Here is a 12,063-nt window from a genome sequence, read left to right on the forward strand (position 1 = left end):
TGTGGCCTCCACATGCCTGTATGACCTCCCTACAACGCCTGGGCATGCTCCTGGTGAGGTGGCAGACGTTCTCCTGAGGGATCCCCTCTTAGACCTGGACTAAAGCATCCGCCAACTCCTGGACAGTCTGTGGTGCACGTGGTGGATGGAGCAAGACATGATGTGACAGATGTGTTCAGTCACATTCAGGTCTGGGGAAAGGGCGGGCCAGTCCACAGCTTCAATGCCTTCATCTTGCAGGAACTGCTGACACACTCCAGCCACATGAGGTCTGGCATTGTCCTGCATTAGGAGGAACCCAGGGCCAACAGCACCAGCATATGGTCTCACAAGGGGTCTGTGGATCTCATCTCGGTACCTAATGGCAGTCAGGCTACCTCTGGCGAGTACATGGAGGGCTGTGCGGCCCTCCAAAGAAATACCACCCCACACCACTACTGACCCACTGCCAAACCGGTCATGCTGAAGGATGTTTTTGCAGGCAGCAGATCGCTATCCATGGCGTCTCCAGACTCTGTCACGTCTGTCACATGTGCACAGTGTGAACCTGCTTTCATCTGTGTAGAGCACAGGGCGCCAGTGGTGAATTTGCCAATCCTGGTGTTCTGTGGCAAATGCCAAGCATCCTGCACCCCCCTTCTGTGGATGTCGGGCCATCAGACCATCCTCATGGAGTCAGTTTCTAACCGTTTGTGCAGACACATGCACATTTGGGGCCTGCTGGAGGTCATTTTGCAGGGCTCTGACAGTGCTCCACCTGTTCCTCCTTAGACAAAGGCTGAGGTAGCGATCCTGCTGCTGGGTTGTTGCCCTCCTATGGCCCCCTCCACATCTCCTGATGTACTGGCCTGTCTCCTGGTAGCACCTCCAGCCTCTGGACATTACGCTGACAGACACAGCAAACCTTCTTGCCACAGCTCGCATTGATGTGCCATCCTGGATGAGCTGCACTACCTGAGCCACTTGTGTGGGTTATAGATTCCATCTCATGCTACCACGAGTGTGAAAGCACAACCAACATTCAAAAGTGACCATAACATCAGCGAGAAAGCATTGGTACTGAGATGTGGTCTGTGGTCCCCACCTGCAGAACCACTCCTTTATTGAGGGTGTCTTGATAATTGCCAATAATTTCCATCTGTTGTCCATTCCGTTTGCACAGCAGCATGTGATATTGGTTGTCAATCAGTGTTGCTTCCTAAGTGGACAGTTTGATTTCACGGAAGCTTGATTTACTTGGAGTTATATTCTGTTGTTTAAGTGTTCCCTTTATTTTTTGAGCAGTATATATATATATATATATATATATATATATATATTATATATATACACACCAGAACATACTATCAGCCCAGGACTTTGGTCGTTCTACATACACCCTTACCTCTCCAGCATGTTCTTTTACAAATACCACGTCACCCGTGAATTTCGGGACCTCACTGTGGGTCGTGGCCGGGACCTTTGTTAAGATCTCTCTGACAAAATCTGCTTGCCCAAAATGTGCAGCGACATGAAGTGCGGTGAATCCAGTCTGAAAAGTAAGCTCATAAATGATGACGACTACAATTTTTGTTGAGTCCCAATACCAGGGATATTTGATGAAAGTGGAAGTGATAAAAAAAAATCAGATCTAAAATATTACATAAAATAATATATAACATTTTTTGTCAGTGACATGAGTAAAATATTGTGATAATGATTGCTGAATAACACGCAATGTATTCCTTAACCCCTTCACACTCCGGGGCCATTTTCCATTTTTTTCGTTTTCATTTTTCCCTTAACTTCTTGCAAGAGCCATAATGTTTTTTTTATTTTTCCGTCACAATAGCCGTATGAGGGCTTGTTTTTTGCAGGACAAGTTGTGCTTTTGAATGACATTATTAATGTTATCATATAATGCACTGGAAAGTGGTAAAAAATTCCAAGTGCGTTGAAATTGCAAAAAAAAGTGCAATTTCACAATTGTATTTAATATTTTTTATTTACCATGTTCACTATACGGTAAAACTGACCGGCCAATATGATTCTTCGGGTCAGTATGAATACTGAGATACCACACATGCATAGTTTTTTTTTTTTTAAATATAAGTGGTGGAAAAAAAATTGGAAACTCTTTTAAAAAAAAAGAAATGTTGCCATTTTCCGAGACTCGCAACGTTTTAATTTTTCGGGATATGCGGCTGGGTGGGGTTTTATTTTTTGCACCCTGATCTCATATTTTTACTGATACAATTTTGGGGTAGATATGATGCTTTGAACTCAGCTTATTGCAGTGCTGTGTTGACCAAAAAATTGTAATTTTGGCATTTCGATTTTTTTTTTCATTACGCCGTTTAATTCACTTTATATTTTTACAGATCACACTTTTATGAATGCAGCGATACCAAATATGTGTATTTATTACAATTGTTTTATTTTCAGTAGGGCAAAAGGGGAGTGATTTGAACTTTTGTGTTTTTTTTACTTTTTATAAAACTTTTTACCATATTGAACAGTTCCCTTAGGGGACTTGAAGCTGCGATCATCTGATCGCTTGTGCTATACATACCAATGCATGATCCCTGCTATACAATACAGACCAAAAGTTTGGAGACACACCTTCTCATTTAAAGATTTTTCTGTATTTTCATGACTATGAAAATTGTACATTCACACTGAAGGCATCAAAACTATGAATTAACACATGTGGAATTATATACTTAACAAAAAAGTGTGAAACAACTGAAATTATGTCTTAGATTCTAGGTTCTTCAAAGTAGTATCAAGAGAATGCCAAGAGTGTGCAAAGCAGTCATCAAAGCAAAAGGCGGCTACTTTGGAGAACCTAGAATATAAGACATAATTTCGGTTGTTTCACACTTTTTTGTTAAGTATATAATTCCACATGTGTTAATTCATAGTTTTGATGCCTTCAGTGTGAATGTACAATTTTCATAGTCATGAAAATACAGAAAAATCTTTAAATGAGAAGGTGTGTCCAAACTTTTGGTCTGTACTGTATATAGCGAAAATCACGATTTCCTATGAACGTGGGCAGGCTTTCAAGGCAAGGGGGTTTTCAGCAGACCCATTAGCACCCTGTAATCACATCATGGGCGTGCCGATGGGTGGGTGGAATGACACGCCCCCTTGCCAGCGCATGTTAAACACCTCACTTGGGAAAGTTGTTTTTCTATTGGAGGAGTCTGGTCACATGCTTCTTCATAGACTGAAGTTCTGTGCAGTTTGTGAGGAAAGCTGCACTAACTAGAGAAAGTGGCCAAACCCTTTAATATGTAATGGTGAAATAGTAACTTAATTTACTCATAAGAAAGGGTTACCTGGACACATGACTTATTAAAGCATTAAAGTTTATCGGAGAATAAGAAACTTCATAATTTAGTTTGTATTAAAATTCAGCTCTATTACTCAGCTGTAGCATGCAATGATGTGACCTCCAGCTCCTAACATCCTGTTTGTCAGGGTTCCACCCTTCAGTGTGTTTGGGATGCAGTTACTGATGGCCCAGCCATCCAATCTTGTACTTAAGCTGTCAGTACTTTGATTGAAAGCTCAGTGTCCAGTCTGGTGCAGGGGTGTGCTGATCTGTCGGTGTTTTGATTGACAGCTTGGCCATCCAATTTGTGACTTGGAGGTGCTGGTTGTCTCCAGGTGTTCATTGTCCAAGGTGATTGCTCTGCTACTTAGCTGGGCTGTTAGTCCCAAACGTACATTCAGGTAAGTGTGGTTTGCCTCTCTGTGCCTTGTGTTCTGCTTGTTGATCTTTCGTTCCTTAACCTTGGACCTCGTTCTGATCATCTGTCTGTTTAATCCCTTTGTTCTGATTCCCCAAATTCCTGGTATTTTAACATTGCACTGTTACCTGACTACGCCTTTGTCTCTTCCATCTGTTTATGATGTACCTTCCTGGCTTTTGACCTCGGACTCCTTTACTATCCATGTGACTCACCGTGACATTGCTACAGTCCCTTCAAAGCACAGAGTAGAGATTTCCTGTCTGCGCCTTGAATGGCCCAGCCAGCAGCTCTGCAGTATTTCTGGATGGTGATGTCATGGGGAGATATCCTTTCACCTACAGCGAGTTTACAGTGACTGGGGATGTGCACAACAAGGAAGGGAGAACACAATGCAAACTTCAAACAGAACAAGTTATATTATCAACTTGCGCGTTTGCCCACAAGGGATGGTGCTGGGTATTCCAGAGTGCTACATTACATTATAATACAGGAATACATTATATGACTTACTGTCTCTTGGCAATACAGTAAGTTTGTATGGGGCCAGAGTCAGCACCTGTAACATTGCTGACTGCAGGAGAGTGTCAGGACACCACACACCAGGTGAAGTAGAGGGAATGTTAGGAAGTGCACATGATTTATCCATCTTGAGACTGTACCCGAGTATCAGGATGGTGCTTTGTATATAAAATGGGCAGTCACACAGGGTGGAAGTAGATGAGAAATGGGAGAGATACTGCTCTGTCTTTAGAGGAATGTAGACTACAGACACAACGGAGGAGCTGGCAGGAGGTGCATCAGGTAAACAATAACATAGTAACATAGTAACATAGTTAGTAAGGCCGAAAAAAGACATTTGTCCATCCAGTTCAGCCTATATTCCTATATTCCATCATAATAAATCCCCAGATCCACATCCTTCTACAGAACCTAATAATTGTATGATACAATATTGTTCTGCTCCAGGAAGACATCCAGGCCTCTCTTGAACCCCTCGACTGAGTTCGCCATCACCACCTCCTCAGGCAAGCAATTCCAGATTCTCACTGCCCTAACAGTAAAGAATCCTCTTCTATGTTGGTGGAAAAACCTTCTCTCCTCCAGACGCAAAGAATGCCCCCTTGTGCCCGTCACCTTCCTTGGTATAAACAGATCCTCAGCGAGATATTTGTATTGTCCCCTTATATACTTATACATGGTTATTAGATCGCCCCTCAGTCGTCTTTTTTCTAGACTAAATAATCCTAATTTCGATAATCTATCTGGGTATTGTAGTTCTCCCATCCCCTTTATTAACTTTGTTGCCCTCCTTTGTACTCTCTCTAGTTCCATTATATCCTTCCTGAGCACCGGTGCCCAAAACTGGACACAGTACTCCATGTGCGGTCTAACTAGGGATTTGTACAGAGGCAGTATAATGCTCTCATCATGTGTATCCAGACCTCTTTTAATGCACCCCATGATCCTGTTTGCCTTGGCAGCTGCTGCCTGGCACTGGCTGCTCCAGGTAAGTTTATCATTAACTAGGATCCCCAAGTCCTTCTCCCTGTCAGATTTACCCAGTGGTTTCCCGTTCAGTGTGTAATGGTGATATTGATTCCTTCTTCCCATGTGTATAACCTTACATTTATCATTGTTAAACCTCATCTGCCACCTTTCAGCCCAAGTTTCCAACTTATCCAGATCCATCTGTAGCAGAATACTATCTTCTCTTGTATTAACTGCTTTACATAGTTTTGTATCATCTGCAAATATCAATATTTTACTATGTAAACCTTCTACCAGATCATTAATGAATATGTTGAAGAGAACAGGTCCCAATACCGACCCCTGTGGTACCCCACTGGTCACAGCGACCCAGTTAGAGACTATACCATTTATAACCACCCTCTGCTTTCTATCACTAAGCCAGTTACTAACCCATTTACACACATTTTCCCCCAGACCCAGCATTCTCATTTTGTGTACCAACCTCTTGTGCGGCACGGTATCAAACACTTTGGAAACATCAAGATATACCACGTCCAATGACTCACCGTGGTCTAGCCTATAGCTTACCTCTTCATAAAAACTGATTAGATTGGTTTGACAGGAGCGATTTCTCATAAACCCATGCTGATATGGAGTTACACAGTTATTCTCATTGAGATAATCCAGAATAACATCCTTCAGAAACCCTTCAAATATTTTACCAACAGTAGAGGTTAGACTTACTGGCCTATAATTTCCAGGTTCACTTTTAGAGCCCTTTTTGAATATTGGCACCACATTTGCTATGCGCCAGTCCTGCGGAACAGACCCCGTCGCTATAGAGTCCCTAAAAATAAGAAATAATGGTTTATCTATTACATTACTTAGTTCTCTTAGCACTCGTGGGTGTATGCCATCCGGACCCGGAGATTTATCTATTTTAATCTTATTTAGCCGGTTTCGCACCTCTTCTTGGGTTAGATTGGTGACTCTTAATATAGGGTTTTCATTGTTTCTTGGGATTTCACCTAGCATTTCATTTTCCACCGTGAATACCGTGGAGAAGAAGGTGTTTAATATGTTAGCCTTTTCCTCATCATCTACAACCATTCTTTCCTCACTATTTTTTAAGGGGCCTACATTTTCAGTTTTTATTCTTTTACTATTGATATAGTTGAAGAACAGTTTGGGATTAGTTTAATAGCAGATCACAAAAATGGCTGCAGGGTATCAGGGGGAGCTAAAAACAAAAATAAAGGCAGCAGGAGGTTTGGGGACTCATTGCAGGGCCAGTCAGATTATTTCTTTTGTGTATGGAAAACCCCTTTTAAATCTTTATTACTTTTTCATACAAACGTCCAACTTTTTTTTAAATCTAAATATAATGACCCTTCATGGACATTTATCATCAACCAATCTGGATTTTTTTTAACGATCTACTGGTTATTAATAAATATTTATATACAAAAGCTGTGTCAAATCCTTTACCCAGTGGTCCGTGCTTGTAACTACGAGGCGATGTGTGTACAGTATATCTTCTGATATTGGCTACCCTCAGTGTTCTGTCAATAGTTAGAGGCAGAATTCTCCAGATCATACCTTACTGCTCGTAATATGAAATGAGACGCTGCCCTTTAACACGTCCAGGACAATGATGTGACCCTTCTTAGCGGCCAAGTGGATGGTGGTCATACCTTCCTATAACACACAATGACATAGGTATAAAAAAATGACTTATTGGCTTGTTAGAAAATGCCACAAGCAAAGTCTAATCTAATCAAAGCAGGAACAGCAGTTCTGAAAAAAGGTCCAAGCTGCAGGAAAAGTGGTAAAACGTTCGTTCTTGGGGAACCCTGCCCACAAAAAGGAGCAGGTAACCCTAGAGATTTTCAAAAGTTTGCCCACAAAAAATCATTAGTTAGCCATCAATTCACTGCCACACCGATTCAGCAGCGATTATGTTAGGTCCATCGATCACGTGACTCCTGAAACCAATCATGCACGAGTCACCACTTAAGCCAGTGATTGCCTGCAGTGGTCAAGTGACCAATGGATTGTTTGTTTGCGGCAATGGGGTTGAGAAGGATTGAACGGGTGAGTAATAATAATTTTTTAATTTTATAACAATTCCTGCTACATCTTTGAAAATCCTGGACAATCCATATTTAGGGGCTGACAGATGTACCCGGTCCTCTGTGCTCCATCCTTGTCCCTCCAATTAATAGATGCCAAGCGGACCCCTTCCCCGCTCCAATAATTATAATCCTTCTATAGAACATCCGAAAAATGTTTTTCTAAACCAATCGACGTTTCCAATTACGGAGCTTCAGTCTCTCGTCTGAGGCGAACTTACCGCATCCTCGTCCGACGCAGATGCTCCCGCTTCCAGCAAAACCTTCACTACTTCTGCGTGTCCCCCCGATGCTGCCAGGTGCAGAGGCGTGGAGTCATTAGTCTGGACACCAAAAAGAGGGACAAAATAAATCAGAAAGAAATGGAGGAATGGATATTTTGAGATTTGGATGAAAGTTCCCACTCAGTTTCAGCTCTGAAAATTCCTGGAAAAACTCACATAGCTGGAGAGTTTCCGCTCAGTAAATTCTCCTCTAAATATCAAAATTCCTCAAAATCTGAGTTTCCAATCAGTTTCTGCTCTGAAAATTCAGCAAAAAGACAACATATGCACATGACGTCTTTAATCCGTAGGTCAGAGATTTCTTACTCACAGATTTTCTACTACAGACAGTGGGCGGCTTAATTTGGAAAAAGTAAAAAGAAGTGACGTAACCCAAAACAGGTGCACAGCAATGCAGTAATGTCCATTTTTTGCGGCAGTTTTTCAGGCAGATTCCATGTTGGAATCCATTTGCAAAAGATGTGGTTTGCACATACCCTAAGGGTGTTTCTCTCGTTTTTGGTGCAGCTTTGTAAGCGCACACGGTTTTTGAAGCATTTTTAATTATAATACAGGATGTAGCAATACAGTTTATTTTATGTCGCATTCCCACTGCAAAAGAAAAAAAAAAATCACAAAAAAATCAAAAACCTTGATAAAAACTGCAACAGAAACAGACATTTTGCCATGATTTACCTGCAGAAAACGAACCAAAGAATTGACTAAATGGTTTAATAATATGCGTCATCTGCAAGATTGGTGCGACTCCTTATACAAAGGATTGTGAAGCTTCTTGTAAGCAGATTTTAAGAGTTTTTCACTTGGATTCTGGTGCCGAAAAACCACAATGAAAAACTCCTTGTGAACAAACCCAACGGCATCTGCCACCAGGGCAGAAATGGGGATCAATTATCCTATCAAAGCAAAATCCTATTTTGGGGCAGTTTCCTACCGCACACCTGTATACACTGTGTGTAGAATTATTAGGCAAGTTGTATTTTAGAGGATTATTTTTATTATTGATCAACAACTACACTGTGTTCCAAATTATTATGCAAATTGCATTTAAGTGTCATAAAGATTTAATTGTTTTGTTTTTCAAATAAACTCGTGGATGGGACCCCTTGAGAAAGGCACCCGCCGAAACGCGCGTTGGGGTGGGCGCGATAGGGTGTGCGCAGTGACCATTATCTCTATCTACGGGTATGTACTATTCTAATATCTATACTCTATGGCGATTCATGTCACTTGACTATTATATGTGTTGATATAAATGGGTGGTATATTATGCCTTATATTGGATACTCTGCTGCACACCTATTTGTGCCCTTTCTAGATGTGTTGAGGCTATCATGGGGAATTCATCCTCTGCTGTTTGTTCACCTATATTTCTAAATAAAGCTTTTTGATATTTTTGCATATAATTGGACCTTTTGACTGTTTTTGTTCTGGTGGTTTCGTGGATGGTATTGTGTCTCAGGGCTCAATGAATGACTGAAATCAATCTTAAACACATGTGATAATTAGTTTTCCAGATGATTCTAATTAAAGGAAAACTACTTAAAAATGATGTTCCACATTATTATGCAGGCCACAGGTTTCAAACAATATGGGAAATAAAAAGAATCTTTGTGCTGCTGAAAAGCGTTAAATAGTGCAAGGCCTTGGACAAGGCATGAAAACATTAGATATTTCACGAAAACGTAAGAGTGATCATCATACTGTGAAGAGATTTGTGACTGAAACAAAGCACAGACAGAGTTCATACAGATAAAGGCATAATGAGGAAGGTTTCTGCCAGACAAATTCATTGGATTAAGAGAGCAGCTGCCAAAATACCATTACAAAGCAGCAAACAGTTATTTGAAGCTGCTGGTGCCTCTGGAGTCCCTCAAATCTCAAGATGTAGGATCTTTCAAAGACTTGTTGGGGTGCATAAACCTACTATTCGGCCACCCTTAAACAGTGTTCACAAGCAGAAACGGTTGCAGTGGGCCCAGACATACATGAAGACTAATTTTCAAACAGTCTTGTTTACTGATGAGTGTCGAGCAACCGTGGATGGTCCAGATGGATGGAGTAGTGGATGGTTGGTGGATGGCCACCATGTCCTAACAAGGCTGCGACGTCAGCAAGGAGGTGGAGGAGTCATGTTTTGGGCCAGAATCATGGGGAAACAGCTGGTAGGGCCCTTTAAGGTTCCTGAAGGTGTGAAAATAACCTCTGCAAAGTATATAGTGTCTGACTGACTACTTTCTTCCATGGTCTAAAAAGCAGAAACGTGCCTTCAGGAGCTAAATCATCTTCATGCTGACAATGCACCATCTCATGCGGCGAAGAATACCTCTGAGTCATTGGCTGCTATGGGCATAAAAGGAGATAAACCCATGGTGTGGCCACCATCTTCCCCTGACCTCAACCCTATAGAGAACCTTTGGAGTATCATCAAGCAAAAGATCTATGAGGGTGGGAGGCCGTTCACATCAAAAGAGCAGCTCTGGGAGGTGATTCTGATCTCATGCAAAGAAATACAAGCAGAAAAACTCCAAAAACTCACAAGTTCAATGGAGGCGAGAATTGTGAAGGTGATATCAAAGAAGGGTCCTATGTTACCATGTATCTTGGCCTGTTAGGAGGTTTTGGAGTTAAATAGCTTTTTTGTTCAGTGAATGTGACCTCCTAATGCTGCAAATTCCACAAATGAGCATTTTAATTTCTTTAAAACATATCAAATGTTTAGAATTGAGAGTCCTCAGTGGTTGATACCTTTTAATGGCTAACTGAAAAGATGGTAACAAATTGCAAGCTTTCGAGACTACATACGTCTCTTCATCAGGCAAAGACTAAAACAAATTCTGAAGAATCACATATTTATGCACAACATAGCACAGAAAAAAAAAAAATATATGTTGTGCATAAATATGTGATTCTTTAGAATTTGTTTTAGTCTTTGCCTGATGAAGAGACGTATGTAGTCTCGAAAGCTTGCAATTTGTTACCATCTTTTCAGTTAGCCATTAAAAGGTATCAACCACTGAGGACTCTCAATTCTAAATATTTTTCTATCTACTGGCTAACACGGTACCAAGATATATTTCTTTCCTGTATCAAATGTTTAGAAATTCTACTTTGCCTAATAATTTGGAACAGCGCATTGTGAGTTTTTATTCATTTTGGAGATTATACTGTTATAATTGGGAGGTTTCTTCAATAAAATTCGATATATACTCTAACGGGTGATGGCTTTTATTAGATTGACTGTCATTTACACCGACCATTTAGGAAAATCTGAGAAAAACGTCATTTGCATAATAATTTGGAACATAGTGTATGTTCTCAATCAACCCAAAAGACTCGTAAATATCAAAGCTTAATATTTTTGGAAGTTGGAGTGGGGTTTTTTAGATTTTGGCTATCTTAGGAGGATATCTGTTTGTGCAGGTAACTATTACTGTGCAGAATTATTAGGCAACTTAATAAAAACCAAATATATCCCCATCTCACTTGTTTATTTTCACCAGGTAAACCAATATCACTGCACAAAATGTAGAAATAAACATTTGACATGCAAAAACAAAACCCCCCAATAATGAGTGCCCAATATAGCCCCCTTTCTTTCTGATGACACTCAGCAGCCTCCATCCACAGATTCTGTCCGTTGCTTGATCTGTTTATGACCAACATTGCGTGCAGCAGCCACCACAGCCTCCCAGAACCTGTTCCGAGAGGTGGACTGTTTTCCCCTCCCTGTAGATCTCACATTTTATGAGGGACCACAGGTTCTCTATGGGGTTCAGATCAGGAGAACAAGGGGGCCATGTCATTATTTTTTCTTCTTTGAGACCTTTACTGGCCAGCCACGCTGTGGAGTAGTTGGAGGCATGTGATGGAGCATTGTCCTGCATGAAAATCATGTTTTTCTTGAACGATACCGACTTCTTCCTGTACCACTTCTTGAAGAAGTTGTCTTCCAGAAACTGGCAGTATGTCTGGGAGTTGAGCTTCACTCCATCCTCAACCCGAAAAGGTCCCACAAGTCCATCTTTGATGATCCCAGCCCATACCAGTACCCCACCTCCACCTTGCTGGTGTCTGAGTCGGAGTGGAGCTCTCTGCCCTTTACTGATCCAGCCTCTGGCCCATCCATCTGGCCCATCAAGAGTCATTTCTTCAGTCCATAAAACCTTTGAAAAGTCTTCAGATATTTCTTGGCCCAGTCTTGATGTTCAATCTTATGTTTCTTGTACAAAGGTGGTCGTTTTTCAGCCTTCCTTACCTTGGCCATGTCCCTGAGTATCGCACACCTTGTGCTTTTTGTTACTCCAGTAACGTTGCAGCTCTGAAATATGGCAAAACTGGTGGAAAATGGCATCTTGGCAGCTTCACGCTTGATTTTCCTCAATTCATGGGCAGTTATTTTGCCCCTTTTTTGCCCAACACGCTTCTTGCAACCCTGTT

The 12,063-nt window shown here is 41.3% G+C and overlaps 1 protein-coding gene across 1 annotated transcript in view; it reads right to left on the bottom strand.

The window, feature by feature from the left end:
- The window catches only part of LOC143783081 (uncharacterized), a 76,141-nt gene that overhangs the window by 12,149 nt on the left and 51,929 nt on the right, over window positions 1-12,063 (bottom strand). Inside the window, exons 20-22 of the mRNA XM_077271317.1 lie at window positions 7,564-7,665; window positions 6,810-6,908; window positions 1,385-1,531 (exon numbers count right to left, since the gene is read on the bottom strand). Of these exons, the coding sequence (XP_077127432.1) occupies window positions 1,385-1,531; window positions 6,810-6,908; window positions 7,564-7,665 (348 nt within the window). The remainder of the gene's footprint in view (window positions 1-1,384; window positions 1,532-6,809; window positions 6,909-7,563; window positions 7,666-12,063) is intronic.

The sequence above is a fragment of the Ranitomeya variabilis genome, chromosome 6 (genome assembly GCF_051348905.1).
Source record: "Ranitomeya variabilis isolate aRanVar5 chromosome 6, aRanVar5.hap1, whole genome shotgun sequence".
Lineage (NCBI taxonomy): Eukaryota > Metazoa > Chordata > Amphibia > Anura > Dendrobatidae > Ranitomeya > Ranitomeya variabilis.